This window comes from Cajanus cajan, chromosome 6 (genome assembly GCF_000230855.2).
Source record: "Cajanus cajan strain Asha chromosome 6, NIPB_CcT2T_4, whole genome shotgun sequence".
Lineage (NCBI taxonomy): Eukaryota > Viridiplantae > Streptophyta > Magnoliopsida > Fabales > Fabaceae > Cajanus > Cajanus cajan.
In genome coordinates, this window is record NC_138522.1 from 35,356,445 (window position 1) to 35,374,608 (window position 18,164).

General features: G+C 29.4%; 2 protein-coding genes across 3 annotated transcripts; both read right to left on the minus strand.

Annotated features, from left to right (window-relative positions):
- Nucleotides 1-466: 466 nt before the first annotated feature.
- Nucleotides 467-2,888, minus strand: LOC145958662 (protein FAR1-RELATED SEQUENCE 5-like). The gene is made up of 6 exons (XM_083076171.1): nucleotides 2,362-2,888; nucleotides 1,692-2,205; nucleotides 1,463-1,631; nucleotides 799-1,322; nucleotides 636-707; nucleotides 467-544 (listed from the first exon to the last, which is right to left on the minus strand). Exons 1-6 carry the CDS (start codon nucleotides 2,886-2,888, stop codon nucleotides 467-469), a joined length of 1,884 nt encoding a protein of 627 aa, XP_082932297.1.
- Nucleotides 2,889-4,817: 1,929 nt separating this feature from the next.
- LOC109807312 (oligopeptide transporter 6) lies at nucleotides 4,818-9,577 on the minus strand. Of its 2 annotated transcripts, none has more exons than XM_020369833.3 (6): nucleotides 8,882-9,577; nucleotides 8,096-8,193; nucleotides 7,452-8,021; nucleotides 6,780-7,038; nucleotides 6,509-6,691; nucleotides 4,818-5,549 (listed from the first exon to the last, which is right to left on the minus strand). In XM_020369833.3, exons 1-6 carry the CDS (start codon nucleotides 9,359-9,361, stop codon nucleotides 4,935-4,937), a joined length of 2,205 nt encoding a protein of 734 aa, XP_020225422.2. In that variant the 5' UTR covers nucleotides 9,362-9,577; the 3' UTR covers nucleotides 4,818-4,934. The 2 variants fall into 2 exon arrangements, with proteins under 2 accessions (XP_020225422.2, XP_020225423.2); XM_020369834.3 differs by having other exon boundaries at nucleotides 8,096-8,171; nucleotides 8,882-9,011.
- Between the last annotated feature and the right edge of the window lie 8,587 nt (nucleotides 9,578-18,164).

Sequence of the window (18,164 nt, forward strand, 5' to 3'; positions counted from 1 at the left end):
GTCCTCTACCAAACACAAAACTTCACCAAGACTACAAACACACAAGGATGCATCAGTGAATGCATTAGATTCTGAATTTCAACTATATGTGATTGTTGAAGACTAAATTACATTTTGACTTTTGATATGTAAAGATTGCAAATTACTCAATTGTAAACGTCAAATATGAGCTAGTAAAATTGTATTGATGTATTATAAATTCATTAATAATAAAAAATATCAGAGGTTATTTTATTGCTATAATTTTTATTTTGTATTAACAATAACATCAAATGAGTTTCTTGTTTGATCATAATAAGATTATCTAATAAAGTGAGAAATTTTATTTCTACGATAAAAGGCCAAGAAAATATCTAAATTGCAATAGTGTATTTGCAAAGTTTGAAAAATACATATAACCAAAATTTTAAACTAGAATCATTGAAACATCTTGATGTTTATAAAAACTCTCTACGACCAAATTGCTTCACAGATCATTTTGTCCTTCTTTGCTTTGAGAATTTGTAACATCATTTGTTCCATCTTCAATGCTAGATAGTTGTGCCTGTACATATACATATATATACCCCATTTTATAAATGTAATTTAAAAGAAATATTAAACTAACAAAAATATAAGGCATTATAATTTATCACCTGTAACAACTCTGTCATGCTCATGTTACTACTTGACTCCATGAATGTATTGTTGGCAACATATGTGGGAAACTAAATAATACAATTTTAATAACAATTACAAATTATCATATAGATTATAAATTAGCATGAAAAATAAAAAGTAAAATAAATTAGAGAATACCTGACTAAATTGAGATGAAGGCAAATCATTATCTAAGTTCTTCATGGAAGGTTCATCTTGTTGCATAGTTTTCTTCTTTTTTCTTCTTTCAAGAATACCTTTTGGCCTAGTAGATGATCCTCGAAATCTTTCTTTGGTCTTTATTCCTTTCACATTATCCTTATTCCCACTACACCAACCTTTTTCAATATTTATAAGTGAACCATCACTAGTACTAGCTTCCTTGTCTCTACCTTCAAGACATACATCTATATCATTCATGGCCTTGGTCAAATAACTAATAGCTATATTATATGTTTCTTCAGTTATCGCTCCTTTAGTTGCTAACTGAACTTGCATCCTACATATGTCTTTATAGCGCATACCTATTTTTGCCTTAGGGTCCTCATGGATTATAGAATGGTTAGTTGGTATGCCATTTCCCATTTTTGCATGTTTTGTCCATCTCTTTAATACATACATAGCAGGAATTTTCATAACATTTCTTGAAGAGAGAACTTTGAGAGCATGTGAGCATAAAATCCCTGCAAACTCATATACCTTTTACAACTACACTTCACTGAACCAATAGAGGAGTCATAATGGACAGTATGTTGAAATAACTTCTTATATGAGGTAACTTTATATTTAGTAACTTCCCCATTTTGAGAGGAAATATACATACTACAATCATAACCACTTGATACCTCGTGTTGGATTATCTTAAATATTGCAGGAGTATAAATTGTTGCCGCATGCTGTAGAATTTCCACATCAAATGACAGAATTAAACTTCTTTGGGTTGCTTTAAAATCTTCCTTTGATTCCTCATATCGACAATCCTCTACCATTCTCTGAAAATGATGAAAAAATCTTAGTAAATCATGTTGATAACTCACATATTTTTTAATTACATTATTCATACTCTCATTTCGTTGTGTGGTAGTCATGTCTGCACAAAAGTTCTCTCGACCATAAACTAATGTCCATTTCTCCTTTAAAGAAAAATTCTGTTTCAACCAACTATTGTCTTTAAGATCATATTTCTCAAGCATATTGTTCCAAGCTATTATAAACTCTTCTTCCTCTTCATATTCATATATGCATTTATTAAAATCCTTACTGAAGTCTTTAAACTTCCCAAACACTATACTCAATTTCTTTAATGCATTTTGATACAAATGCCAAATACAGAGGCGGTGGCATGTTTCTGGCCATACCAAAGCTAATGCCTTTGCCATTGCTGCATCTTGGTCAGTAAGAATAGTCTTTGGTTTCTTTTTTGACATAGCTTTAGCAAAAGTATTGAACAACCAAATAAAACTTTCAGCCGTTTCATCATATAATAATGCTGCTCCAAAAATAATGGTAAGCTTATGATGATTGACTCCAACAAACATTGCAAATGGACGACCTTCTTTATTTTTTCTATAAGTAGTATCAAAACAAACAACATCACCAAAATATGAATAATCAATCATCATCTTCACATCAGCCCAAAAGATATTAGTAATTAAGTCATCCTCATCGACTTGTATTGCATAAAAGAAATTAGAATCTTCTAATTGCATTTTTTGCAAGTACTCTAGCACACCACCTGTATCTCCTGACTTCATTTGCATTGTTCTCTTGGAACGTAAATAATTTCTATAGTCTTCGGGAATGAATCCAAGATTTTCACGACCACCAGCTTGCCTAGCCAATAACTCACAACTTGCTTTTGGAGTGATTCCAGAATCATCAGCTAAATGAACCTCGGCTACTTGAGGAATAGTCATTTTCCTTTGAGATCTAAGCAAATGACTCTTACTAGGAGTTGTAGTCTCATGTGCATGCTCAGCAATAAATTCAGTTACACGATACTTTCCTGTTAAACGACTATTAACTTTCATCTTTTCCAAACAACCAAATCTTGATTGTGGTCGAGGATTTTTGACATTATCTTCTCGCTTATCTTTCCCACGATATCCTTCGCATGAACAACAAAATACTCTATTGACTATCTTCCCATATTTATCTTTATGCCCTTTGCTAATCCTCACACTGAAACCTACTCTATAAGCATAATCATTGTAAAAATTATATGCTGCATCTTCAGTCTCAAACTCCATCCCAACTTTTGGAATAAATTGACTAGGAATTGTATCATGTATTATATCAAAAAAAATTTCCTTCAATTTCATCCACATTATCAATGCCCATATCTTGATGCTCTTCTTCAGCCATAACACAATGCTCTAAACAAGTGACCAAGAATTAGATACGTATCAAATAAAGAATGAACTTGTGTAACAATCCAACAAAATTAGAGTCAAACAAAAAGAAAAAAAAACACGATGTTTAAAGAGATCAAATAAATCTTAAATCAAGAAGAAAACCACAAATTATGTAATGTGAAGTGGAGAAAAAGAATAGTAGTAGGAGAAACCAAAAGGTAATGAGAAACATGAAAATGACTTACGTGAGACCTTGTCAATAAAGTCTTTAACGCATTTTTAGATCTGTTTGTCAAAAGAGAGACAAAGCAACAAGAGTGATGAGTGGAGGCACAAGGGCTGTCGAAGAACTCGAAAATAGGGGGCTGGATGTTAGCACCAGGCTAATGATAATGGAGGGCACACACAACAAGTAAAATAATCAATAATAGAAAGGAACGTTAAGTGAAAAAGGAATAATCAAAAAGATGTTATATTTGAAAAAAAATTACATAACTATTTAACAAAATATTTAAATATAATAATGTTTTAAAAAAATATATCTAAAAATAATTTTCCTATTTATAATATTTATGTGAATCGTATTCCTGAAATTATAAAATAGAAATAAATATTTTCTTAGAAATAAATATATTTGAAAAAAAATTATATAACTATTTAACAAAATAATAATTTTGTTAATATAACAATATCAGATCTTCATCATGTAGTGTACGTGACAAAGTTTATTCCTTTTCCCTAAATTATTTTTTTTTCTTTTTTCTTTTTTTTTGGGCACTTTTTGGCTGGGTAGAATTCAAACGCTATGCTACCCATAAAATCAAGATATATTTTCATCCGCAATGGCATGCCAGTAATTTTGATAGAAATGTCGCACTTTTTACGAAGAATATTGCGGTGAGAAACGGACATGAAAGAAAGCCGTAACAGAATCGGTTATATATTTTAAAAATCAGAATTAAAATTAAAAATAATAATATGATAATCTAGATGACATTTTGTGATTGGAGGAACAAGATTTGGGGACACGGATTGGAGACAGAAGATTTTAATGTATAGAAATGAAAAACTGGCTGCAATTACAATTTAGGTGTTAAAATTTTTGCACATTCTAAATTTTAATTCCAGAAGATGACGTGAACGATTTGCCACGTTCTAGGAATCTATCCTTGCATGATCAGATTGCTATACAGATGGATGGCAAAGGGAAATTATCTCAAGACATAAGTTTTCCGTAAATTTTAAACGAGACTGAAGCTAGTCCAACAATGAAATCTTAGAAGATAAATGGTAATGCTCTCAGCACGTTCTTTCAGGCCAACCTTTTATTAAAGGTTTAAATTTTATCATAAACCACAAAAGTGTGTATCTTAATCGTTATTTAATGAATTCTAACAGGGCTCGAATCAACCGAGGCGAAATTATTCCAACTTAATGAATTATTTCAAGCTCGAGTAGTGAGTATAAATACTAAGAGCATCGGTAATAAGAGTTACTTATAACCAACCTCCATCAGAGATGCTCTAATGAATCTTACACATAATTTTGTAATTTTTAATAAATTTTAACTAATAAAAGATAGTGAATAATACATTTTTATCTGGATATGTTGAGCATTCATTCACTGTCGGAGCATAGCCTTGATAAGCACCCTGTGCTTAAGCACACATGCTAACCTTTTTTTTATTAATTTTTTTGTTAAAACTAACAATAATAATAATAATATTATAAAAAAAAAGGCTGGTAGCAATTAATTTTAATAAAATATAAGATGTAAAGTTATTTGTGGACCTAGTTTAGTAATTTTCTTCTTGGTAGTGTTGAGTTGGAGGAATCGGATACTTCAAGTATTAAAAAAAGTATAAATGAGTGATGTGTACAAGTAATCCACTAAGTCCAATGAGAGAGGATCTTAGATACTGTAATCTCATCCTAGAATGATCAGTAAACCGGGCAACCATCAATTACAACCCCTTTAGCAATAGGACAAGAAGCCAAGGGGCAGCCTTCAGGATTATTTCCCCACCAGTTAAGCATAACGTTGTTATTGTTCAAAGCAAGAAACAGCAAGATTGTCATAAAGGCAGTTCCAGCATCAAGACCACCAGACATTACATAATTGTAACGCTTCCACCACTCTTGCCTATATCTATATACAACAAACCCTGAGAGAAAGGCCACTAGTATCCAACTAGTGAAGTTCACCGCGGTTGCTGGTGGCATCATTGATGTAGCACCCAACAAAACAGGCATGTGAATCAGAGTTATCCACTTTTGTCCCGGAAATGCCTTGTGAGCAAGCCAAACTAGTAAGGGAGCAATAACTCCACCAAGGAAGAACCAATTCATTTTGGAATATTCACCTAGGTCTCCAAAGATCCTGCGTGGTCCAAGAAGACCCCATATAACTGATGCATCAAAGAACACATTGTCCATTGGGCAAGTCCAAGGGCTATCAGGAGGCAGAATCGAGGTATCACAAAGGTTAGGGATCGTTCTCATCAACCACCATGCTGTTATTGTGTACACAAATACTGATAACACTGTTCCTACCACCTACATACAATGCAACATGCAACCACATTTAGTTTCTTAATATGTGCTCTACTTACTCTTGTAGTCTACATTTAAAATAACAGAAACCACTCCGGGGAAGCATAGTTTTAAAAACCGGACCGGTTATCAAACCGGTTAAGGTACTGGGTCAGTGGGTTAAAGGTTGAACCAGTGGATCATAAGTTGAACCGCATGACTCGATTTTTATTATTTTTTTTTAAAAAAATATTTATATTAAATATATTTTATACTTATAAATTTTAATAAATTCATCTTATTTTAAATTTCAATTTTCCTAACTTATTTAAAATTATTTTTATTTTTGTTTTGTAAAAAAATACATTAAAAAATTACATGTTAAACTGTATATTAATATAAATTAAAAATATAAATAATATGTACATATATAATATGCTTGCAATTGATATCACAAAATAATATATGTAATATCTACATAGATATTATATTATTAAATATATAATTTAAAATTAATAATATACTATAAAAGTTATTTAAGTTGTATATATTACAAACAAATAAATTAGTAAAGTAGTCATTGTTATATTTAATAAGACTATTTGCTCTTCCATTAAGAGATTCAATTTTCATTATTATTTTTTAGGTTTATGGTCTCTTAAAAAAATAAATAATAAATATATATATATTTTTTTTAAAAAAGTGTGGTTGAATCGGTTTGACCCACCGGTTCACCGGTTGAACCGAAAATTGACCGGTCCAATCCGGTTTGAAACAGGTCGACTGCATAACCGATCTAATTTAAAATTCGGACCGGCTGGACCACCGGTTTCCGGTCCGACCGGCCGGTTCGATCCGGTTTTTAAAACACTGCGAGGAAGAGCTCTATCATCCATAGTGGTCCTATCTGACTTGAACAGGATTACCTCCGGTGGAGGATACCTGTAGTTTAGACCAAAAAAATGACAGGAATCAAAACTTACCTGTGCCATGAACATTGTTCTTGGTGGAATCTTCATGTAGTGTCCAAGTTTGAAGTCTTGTAAAAAGGTTAGTGCTTGAGTCATGCTGATGTAGCCATACACCTTGAAGCACATGTTAGCCACAGGGCGCTCTGGATACATGTAACCAATTATGTATTCTGTGATGATGTTTAAACCAGGTTGCTGTTAAGAAGAAAAAGATGAGCTCTTTGAGAATTTTCCTTAGCACCAATGTAAATTAGCAAGATCAGTAAGTGAAATGTTGGGATACCTGATTTGTAGTAGCTGTTATTACACCAATCGGAAGAGTGAAGAAAACAGATATTGCACAAGCTAGCAATACACCCCACCAAGGCAACTGGAGTGATTCCTTGTAGTGCTCACAAATGAATATAATAACAGCTATGTTCACTACTAGAATGATGTGAAACCACCACATGGGGACTGATTTGTACCTTCTCATGAGTCTTGTGTGTATGTCAATTTTTTTACTGTCTGCAAATGCCCTTTTACTTTGAATCCATATTTCCCTGCATAGGCCATATGGTAAGTGTAAATGAAATTAATGTTTCAAAAGACAACATATTCCAACACATATAAATTGGAATATGGTGAGGACTGTGCTGAGTTTCATATCAAATATTACTTGAATACTTTCATCTTCTCTATAAGAAGAACTCATTAAAGTAATTGATAACATAAATATGTGGAAATTCAGTTTAGGGCTGAACAAGTTTCTGCTGTTAAAGGAACATAAAACATGTTTGTTGACAAAAACAAACTTGAACTTTAAGGTGTTTAATATAAGTTCAGAATGAAGTCTATTCAAGAGCTACGTAAATGATTTTTCTAAAAGGGCAGTGAGGAGGATATATATCTAAATTCTAAAGTCTTAACACATGTCATATTGATGATAAAATCAGACGATCCAGTTAGTGGCTACCTTCCATGAAAGAGCAGAACATGCACAACTGTAGCAGAGAGTGCTGCGAATCCAAGGCCATATGTCATTGCAAAGAAGGTGCTGAGATGCACAGATCCATTGGTTGCATAAGCTTGCCGATCAAGATGGAAATCCGAGTTGACAATGGTTAAAATGTCATACACTGAACCGTTTCCCATGAACAGCTTACTTGAAAATATTGGATAAGTCTTGGCATCATAGGCGTTTAGCCAGTAAGCAATTGGTGTCATCACATACATAACAAAAACAAAGCCAACAGCAACATTAGCAGTTGCAAACCATGGGCTAGCTAGTGGACTTCCAAGGTAAGCAGAAATTGTAGACCAATCAATTCCAAATGCTGCAATTCCAAGACCCCTCAAGCCAGAACCAAGCTGTTGCACTAGGACAGACTTGGGAGCAACCCAACACATCCAAGAGAATGATGTCAACATTGAAAATAGATAGCCAGGAAACACATAGTAAGCCAAGCCAGAGATCAAGACAAGGAGGAAAAATTGAGTACGTGTTGTGCCTCCTTTAGGCCTTTTTCCTTTCTCATGTAGAGCACTGCATTCATGTACTGGATCAGCATAGTTTCATTCTTTTAAATGGTACTAAGACATTAGTTACATGGAATTCACCTGAATAATGAGACCTGAACCAGATTAGAAGGCCACCACATTTCCCCTGGCTCAACCAAAAATTTCCGGAACAGTCCTGCCCAACCAAACCCCAGCACCTAAAATTGAATAACAAAGCATAACATAGGACAATATCCATAGTATAAGAGTAAACTACGACAATCATTTCCACATAAACTAGGGACTAAACTAAGAATATTATAATCGCAAGCATTATTGAATATCCATTAGCAAATAATAATGGGTCAAAGATGAAACAGCAGATTTGTCGGGACACGACTGAATATTGATTAAAAAAACCAAATATTTTTATCTAGTGAAAATATCAAGAATCATAAAATGTAGGTGATCACAAGGAAGTAATATGGCCAAGTAAAACCAACCTGCACCTTCAACTTGATTTGAATAAGGAAATCGAAAGTAAACGATTTCTCACAAAGGCTTTTGATCTTTTATATTTTGTGTTACAACTTCGAGGAAGAGGGTTAATTTATTGCATCATGTATATTTCTCTCATTACAAAAATCTCTCCCTTGTGTTTGGATGAAGTTTTTTAAGAAGGGAAAAAGTAATAGAACAAAACTTATAGTTACAATACTGATGATATTTTTGGTGCTATTCTCTAATCATAGTCACCTTAATAACATATGTATGTATTATACCAATGTTTTGTAAAGTAATATTCTAGGAGGTTCAAAATTCTTTGGACTATAATTCGTTGTTTGGATATTGTGTTAAGTGGAATTCAAAATTGAAAGAGAAATGGGATCATGGATGAAAGAGAACCTGAGTAGTTAACATGACTAGTAAGGCAGGGAGGAAATCAAGCTTTCTTTTATATATAAGCTTCACTGCACTCAGAATATGAGTAGCATACACAGTTCCAGCACCGGAATTGGCAAAGATGGTTATGAGAACATGTTCTTTGATATTGAAGGGTCCTCTATTGAGTGAGAACTCAAACCTTGTGTCCTTGAAGAACACACGTGTCGGCAAAGTCCTTGCCATGAAGTGGCCAATAGGAACCACAGCAATCTGAGCAGAAACTGAGGTCACACTCAGAGGCTGTGTTCTGTACCAAAAGAACTGGTTCACAAAGGACAATAACACGCATGAAACAATGCCAAGAACCCACATTCTGAACGTGAGAATATGCATGGTGGGGTCATCGGTTTTTGGCACGGTGAGTTCTACTTGTTTCACGGGGCATTCTTGGTCCTCCTTCTCTGTGTCTGAACCACTGACACCCCCAAAAGTGGAAGCCATGGTAAGATTGTCTTTTCCTGAAACTCTAAGAAGATGAAAAAGAGTAGAAATTAAATCTCGTGCATGTAATTATGATATGATGAACTGAAGAAGACCGTGATCATGCGTGAGAGTGAAAAGCTCCTCCTATATAAAGAATAGAGTAGAGGGAATCTTTGTACAAACGATGACTATGATCCCAACAAATAAAGTTGGGTTCATAATATTTAGAATGTAATTAATGCCTTATTATCTCCGTTCACATATATATAATCAACAAATACATTTCTTTTTAATATATTAATTTGATGAATATAATATTATTAAATATATTACTTTCCATTTCAATCTTACGAATTCTAAAACATATTCTTAAAGTAAAATACATAAAAAGACAAAATTCATATAATATTTAATATTATTGATAAAATATTTAATAAATATCAAATAAAAATATTTTTTCTAAAATGTTATTATTTTGTGGTATTTATCTGAGGGGATATTTTATAAGTACTATTTTTATAAGGTTATTTTACACACAACTCTACAATGATGAGATATTGTCTGTTTTGAAACTAAGCCCACGGTTTTACTTTTGGTCATTATCTAAAAATTCTCTCAATCATTGGAATATACTTGTATTTTATAAGTTGTTATTTCTTCTCTTATTTTATTGATGTGAGACTTGTTTGTATCTTAACATATAAAAAATAAGAAAACAAATATACGGAATGAATTTTTTTTTTTTGGTTCATCCCTGCAGCATCTACCGCCGATAGCAGTGACTAATTTCCTCGTTACGTTAAAGGCACCTCAAAGGGTGAGATAGCTGACCCCAAGATTTTAACGCGGCTGCATTAAATCTTGGAGTCAGCTATCCCACCCTTTGAGGTGCCTCCAACGTAGCGAGGAGATTAGTCACTGCTATCGGCGATGGATACTCCAGGGACGAAAAAAAAAATTCATTTCGTATATTTGTTTTCTTTATTAAATATTATATTAATTTTTTCCTTTTGTGTATTTTACTATTACATTTATTAAATGTATTATTTTTCATAGGAAAATGTTATATAACCTCCCATTTTTAATACACACCTCTATTTTTTAATTTTTTTCAAAACAATTCTTAAATAGTCTTTTAATTTATTTTTATTTTAAAATAAATTTATTTCAAAAAACTTTCTTTTTCATTCAATTTTTCCTCAACTTTTTTTCTTTGTATACTTTATTTCTCTTTAATCATTCTTAATACATTTCCCTTCTTTTCTTACCTATGAAACTTTTCAAAAGATTAATTTTTTACATAAAAATTTTCTAAAATGCATGTGATCTCCAAAAAAAAACATGGATGATTTATTAATGGATTCACCTTCTTTGAAATTTCTTGATTAAGGGTCATTTTTTAAATTTAACTTGAATAATTTACAAAACCAACTCTTGATACCAATGTTAAAGTCTAAGCTCACCAAGAAAGGGGTGAATTGGTGTTCAAAAATTTTAAGCACAACAAAAACTCTTTCCTCTCTTTCTCTTGTTTTAGAAATACTTTCATGAAAATTGTTTCTTAAGAATTCTTTCTTGATCTTTTGGAAATGATTAAATTCAAGATACAACAAACAATAACAAGAAGTAAAGTTGTAGGGAAGAAGAAAAATCACACAAGTAATTTATACTGGTTCACTTCTCTAAAAAAAGTTACATCCGATCTTTTGTAATCAGTCATCGTTTATAAGACTTTTACTTTAAGTAAAAGTGTAATTGTAGACCGAATTAATTAGATCAACCATAAATTGTAAGCATTCTTATTACTATGTAATAGAAACTCTTGGCTACAATTTTGGTTAGAAAAATTTTTTCTAACTTATAAACTCAAAAAAACTGTATCTTGAGATACACCTTTCTTACTTAAAATTATAAAACTTCCTAAAAAAATCTACTTGATTTCAACAAAGAAAGTAAGTTTAGAAAAAAGTGTGATGTTGGATCCATTTGAAGCCACACCCAAAGTGATGTGAAATTGTTAATTATGATTATGAATGAATCTTACATTCTCCTTAGTGATGGATCTATATTTGGGTAACATGAGTAATACTTATATATAAATTTGTAACAATATTAAGTACATAACTTCACAATTTTTTAAATATAAATATATATTACAATTATTCTATATAAAAATTTAATTTTAAAATATTAAATAAAAATATAGAGAATTTGTGACATGTAATTTATTTTAAGATATTATAGTATTGGTAAAAGTATTTATTAACTTTATTGAAAATTAATCTCCCTAAAAATTTAGTTAAAATATTAAGAAAAATTAATTTTCAGCGAAATTGATAGATACTCTTTTTAATATATATGATAAAAAAAAAATATACACTACTGTTGAAATCGACAACTTTGAACCATGCACCTCAAATCACAAGTACTTTTTCCCCCTTTGAAATCAACGCCATAAAGTGTGTTTGTATTGTAACATCGTTCAACTTCTTTTTTTTTTAATCCATCGATGTTGTTATTATCTATATTTGCATTGTGTTTGGTAAAATATAAATAGACGTATAGTATTTCTGAAATGGAAATTCAAACACATGCTAAATTATTAATATGTTATTAATAACACACTATTTAATATTAATATACTTTTTAATATACTTTTATCGATTCAAATTTATTAAAAAATATAAAATCATAAAAGAAATTTATTAAATTGATATGAGACTCGTTAAAATTTGTAATTTTAAATAAATTTCAAAAACAAAAGAATGTATAACATAGGATCTTTTTAGATAAATTTTTATCAAAAAAATTTCTAAAATAAAAATAAAAAAGTTTTCTAAAATCTCTTATATTAACTTCTCTTAATTTTTTAATTTATACACAATTAATTTTAACTTATGAAGAGTTTATTTCAATTTTTTCCTATTTTTTCTCCTATTAATATTATTTTAAAACGAATTATCTAAACATGTTGATAATATTTTCATAACATTTCTTATCGCTAATTATTCATATATATATATAGACTGCCCGCAAACAAGGATCATTATGGCAACACAGTAATGAATAATGATTAGGGATATTTAGGGACACATTAATTAAAACTTATTTGTATTTGTATTCACATCTATCGTGTCATATTTGCTTTAGGTCAATAAATATCTGCTTCTACTCTCTATCTTCTTCTTACCTCCTTAGCAAAATTAGTGTTTATGTATGGAATTTATATATTTTTGGATATCATATTTTCTAAAAATATAATATAAATGTGTTTGGTATATCAAAAAATATTCTTGAAAATAAAAATAAAAAAAGCAATTAATTTTTTTATGTGAGCATTTTGCATATTCACTTTCTTCTATGACATTTTTTTAATGAAAAACATGGTTAAAAAATAATTTCTGAAATTATTATATTCTTGATAACATTTTTTTAAAATTTCATACCAGACATAGAAATATATTATTCCCAACCTAAGATTCCTAATGAACATAAAAGAATTTTCGTGTCAAAACACCCATGTGACATTTGATTAGTGTAAAATATGTTTCCATTGACAACATTGGAAGGCAATGTTTTAAATTAAGAAATGAATCTTCTTTTTTATTTGCTAGATAAAAATATAGAGAATGAATTACAATATGTACAGTTATATGAAATTTGGATACGGCTAGCTAGATCCATATATGTGATTGCCCTCCCCCATCCCCTCCTCTCTTTTCACATTGCTATAAATATTCAAATGTAATATATTCTTAAGATAAAACAAAAATGTTATGTCATCTAAGAAAGCAAAAGCAAACACTAGAAACTGTCGGGTTTACACCTTTGAATGATCATCTGGTATTTGCTACCTTCCTTGACCACAACTAAAATTGAGAGGCTTTGTTTGGAAAAAAGACTCACCATTCCACACATATGGACAGATTTTGCTAGTTTCTAACATTATGAACATGATATGTAACTTATGCATGGAAAATATAACCGACGTGGTATGATATGGTTGACATAGTCATACTTTTAAAACATGAGGTTAAAGATTTGAGCATTAAGTTCGTATATGTCTAGGGTTTATTAGGGTTTCCACACATATGGACAGATTTTGCTAGTTTCTAACATTATGAACATGATATGTAACTTATGCATGGAAAATATAACCGACGTGGTATGATATGGTTGACATAGTCATACTTTTAAAACATGAGGTTAAAGATTTGAGCATTAAGTTCGTATATGTCGGCTTCTTGAAAGATATTGATACCACTCTAGAATCCATTCACCACTTAAACATGCATGATTGATGCGAGTGATATTAAATTTAATTTTTTAAATAAATTTTTGAGTTAAAATTTAGTGAATAAAAAATGTGATTAGAAATAGGACCCATTAAGGATAGTTAGCCAAATTTTTTAACAATATTAATTATTAATAAAATTGATAAATATTTCATACCACTAATATAATTATTAAAAAAATATAATTTATATATTTTTTTACTTAATTTCTTTTCTCTAATATTCGTATGGTTGCATTGTAATAATAATAACTGTAAGTAGAGATATTTTCCACATTATACTCTATATTATTTATTTTTATTCTATAATTTGTATCAAAGATTAATAATCAAATAATAAATATTTTATTATATTCATCATGATATGTAAACAATGATAATTTCGGTGGTTTGCAAGTTGGTTCCATTGACAAAACTAGAGGGTCCACAAGAGTTGGTTTCCTTTTCCCTTTTCCCATTTGATTATACTTTTCTTCTTCATGGCAGTGTTTGCCATTTTCTTTAAAAATGAATCTTATATACTAAACTTTCAAGTTCTAGTATTAACCAACTTTCTTAGGTATGTAACTTTTAGTCACCAAAAATTGAAATTCAGATTAGACTTGATAAAAACTAAGTAAATTCATTTTAAGGGGTAAAGTTTTTTCCAATAGAGAAATCGAACATAAATGAAAAATACTACAAAAAGAATTGAAACTCTTTGTTTGATATTGTATTATATTCTAGTACAACTAATATTATATTCTCTTACAAACCTTCCGACACGTCTTAATACTTGAAGAACAAAATACTAAAGAAAAAAATACATTTATTGTCTTTCAAAAATTAACATTCAAAATTTTCTTTATCAAGTAAATAAGAAGATTAATAAAAAAAATTAAGGAGACATTTGATAGGGGAAGAAGTTTTTTCATATCCAATGATTCCTGAAAATTGCAAATCATGAGAATCATGATTTTTGGGAATAACTAAAATATATTCACTTATAAAAGTTATAGAAAATATTCATAGATGATTTTCGAGAATTAAATATTTTCATATTTAGTTAAAATAGTATATTCCTGAATTTATAAATATTTTAACAAAAATATCCTTTATTAAAATAAACTCATTAACGTATTTATTTATTTAAATCTTATTATAAATATGATATTAAACTATTTTAAAAATTTGAAAACTTAGTAAACTTATTTAAATACATAATTCGACAAAAAAAATATAAAAAAAACTACATTATTAAAAAGAATAAAAATATATTATATATTTCATTCAAATAAAAAATAAAATAAATAAGTGTTAAAAAATTCTATTAAAATGTAGAAACAAAATATATTTTAATAATATTATTAAAATTGACACGATTAATAAATAATGAGATACAAAAAGAGAGAGAGAGAAAGAGAGAGAGAGAAAGAGAGAGAGAGAAGGGGGTAAAGAAAGAGAGATATCGAAGGGAGAAAGAGAAAGGAGGGGGAGAGGGAGAGAGAAAGAAAGGAAGAAAGAGAAATAAAAGGAGAAAGAGAGACAAGAGGAAGAAAGAGAAATAAAAAAAGAGATGAATATTTTTTGTTTTAAAAGAGGATATTGTAGTGTTTTTATATGCATAAAATTTTTCTCCTAATTCAAGAAAGTTAAATTTTCACCCAAGAAAGTTAAATTTTCACCCACTAACAGAAACATTTTTTGAAAAAAGTGAGATGAAAATTATTTCTAAAAATTATATTTCTGAGAATTTTTTTATAAAATAATTATCAAATATGAGAAACTAAAATTCTCACTTTAAAATCCACAAGAATATAAAAATATTTCGCATATCAAACGCTTCCTAAGAATATTCTAAATTTCTAATCAAATACAAACTTACCATTACCATCGATAAAGGGTGTTCATGAATCAGAATTTTGAAAAATCCAAACCAAATCGAACCGATCCGTTTTATAAAAGTGGATCAGTTAACCAATTCATTTTTATAAAGTGGGCCGGTTTGATTTTTTTAAAATATGGGTCGATTTTTTTGAAACTGAATCGGTTTGGTACGATGTAATTATTCATTTTTTATTCATATATAGATCAATTTTTAAAAATAAAATCGAACCAAACCGATTCACTTTATAAAAATGAATTGGATAATTGAACTAGTTTTATAAAGTGAATCGATTCAAATTTTTTCTAAAAATAAATTGAATTTTTCAATACAAATCCGATCTATTAGGATTAATTTAGATTTTGCCACAGTCGTACCATCAATAAAGTCTAACACATTTGATCAATAATTAATTCCTAATCATATATATATATATATATATATATGAAAATTTTGATAGGAAAAACAAAACTCACTTTTACTTCTCTTAAAAAAAAACAGTTTAGTTTTCAAATATTGGTTAGGGAATATCTTTTGCGCAAACCAAATATACCAACCCACCGGTTCCACAAGTTTATGTTTATATTTCCAGCGTTTGAATATCAAGAAAAACTGACACCCACCTTCATGAAGTCAAACCATTATTCATATTGCCGTTTTTTTTTTTCTTTTGTGAGCCCTTTTTATGGTGAGCATCCATATTGCCAATTGTTAGGAATAGGGGAGTTCAAAAGAAAGGAGGCCCAAAACCAACATTAACTGTCCAAAGGACTCATTGGATAAGTTGCTCCAAAATCACTTTAATGAGAGAAAATAAAAATAAAATAATTTTTTTATAAATTAAAACTAACTTATATAAAAATTAAAAATAAAATTTTGAAAAAGTAAATAAACTTTTTTTTTTTTTTTTTACAAATTATCTTATGCTTGAACTAATTTTAACTTATGAAGATATTTACTTCAATTTTTTTCCTATTTTTTTTCTTCTGAAAATGTTTTTCAAGAAATTTACTCAAATATGCTCTAAATACCCTTACTCCAATTGAGCATCAAAAAATAATACTTATCATAAACCACAAGATATGCAGGATCCATTTGTTTAAAAAAAAAAAAATCTTAACAAAGTGCTTATTTTAAATAAATAAACATATTTTTACTTTTTGATATGTTTGTTTAAATTTTTATAATAAATAATTATTATTTTTTTAAGAAGTCCTATTTACTTCTTAAATGGTTATTTTTGAAAAAAACAAATTTTCTGTTTTTCTATTGTTGTTAGCAAGTAGCAAGTATCATGCATGGTTTACTATGCATATTTCATAACCAACCATCAAAACTACATATTCTAATGATGGTACAACCGACCAATTTTAGCTTATGGAATATTATAAGATCTATCTTGATACTAACAATACTTGTTCACATTCCATAAATGTGGCTCAAAATAAAAATGACAATGCTACTTATTGTCAAGGGTCCATTTTTTGCCACAACTTACAAAATGAGCAAGCCTTAGGGAATCACCAACTTGCCACAACTTACAAAAACCCACGATTTGTATAACTAACATTAGCCTTACCTCCAAGCTCCAACTGTACCTACAACACTCGCCAACACTTATTTTCTCTGTTCTTAAATCTAAAGCACATGTTCAACATCTTCCAAAAAAAATTTTATGCAAAACCATGTCATCATTTCAAGGACATATTTTAAAACTTTGAATGTTTACTTGTGAACTATTACGGATACTTTAAATTTTGATTACTAATTATGAAGTATGAATGCATCTTTCAACTTTGCTATTTTTAAAATTTTAAACATTCTAAGTGGGAATAAAATCATTTATCCATCATTTATCTAACTCATATACAAATAAATTTATACACTATAAATATAAAAAAAAAAAGTGATTCATCCACTTTTCAAAATCTATTGTATTACAATATATTAAATAAAAAGTAAAATCATTGGATAAAAAATAAAAGTAAAAATGTTGATGAAGGCTACATTACAACTAAGGTTGAGCTAAAGATGAAGTGATTATGACTGAATAAAAAATATAGTTATCATGACAAAGTCATAGATGTTTCATTCAAGGCTAACTTGTCTTATTCTCATCTTTAATGGTATGAACAGTTAATATAAATGACCATACCACTAAACTCTTCTCCACTTTTACAGTAGAAGTTTTGTGATTTATTAAATATAACAAAAACACTAATATTTGATTGATGCTGCCTTACTTGAGATCTTTTAGAATGATAATTCATTTTAATAAACCTCAAATTCAATAATTTAGGGTTTACAATCTTAAACATGTAGCTAGGAAAAATAAAGAAATTAAGGATGTTTGAGACAAAAAAAATTTAACTATAGAGATCCTACAAAACGCAACAACAACCTTTCATTTTAATTGCAACGCTATAAATTTTTTTGATAATTATTGTCTTTTAACAATAATTTTATGTTAACGTGTTCTAAGGTGCAGTGTTGAAAGAGTCTAAGTGTTGAGGAACTCTTGAGTAGTCCTTAGGTATTTTAGAGGGTTTCTTTGGACAAAGGTGTAGTTTGACCATGAAGGAAGCAGTATATAAAGTTTCTTTTAAGAATTGAGTTTTGTACTTTCAATTCTTAAGAAACCTTAGAGAGATACTAAAGATAGA

What these genes read in the sequence shown, in the direction of transcription:
- LOC145958662 (XM_083076171.1), bottom strand. Translation starts at nt 2,888, where the DNA reads ATGGAGTTTGAGACTGAAGATGCAGCATATAATTTTTACAATGATTAT. An exon ending in CTTCATCTCAATTTAGTCAG is followed by an intron (nt 708 to 798) that starts GTATTCTCTAAT and finishes TGTATTATTTAG; the next exon opens with TTTCCCACATATGTTGCCAA. An exon ending in GCATGACAGAGTTGTTACAG is followed by an intron (nt 545 to 635) that starts GTGATAAATTAT and finishes GTATATGTACAG; the next exon opens with GCACAACTATCTAGCATTGA.
- LOC109807312 (XM_020369833.3), bottom strand. Translation starts at nt 9,361, where the DNA reads ATGGCTTCCACTTTTGGGGGTGTCAGTGGTTCAGACACAGAGAAGGAG. An exon ending in GTTCTGCTCTTTCATGGAAG is followed by an intron (nt 7,039 to 7,451) that starts GTAGCCACTAAC and finishes TGGCCTATGCAG; the next exon opens with GGAAATATGGATTCAAAGTA. An exon ending in GAACAATGTTCATGGCACAG is followed by an intron (nt 5,550 to 6,508) that starts GTAAGTTTTGAT and finishes CATTGTATGTAG; the next exon opens with GTGGTAGGAACAGTGTTATC.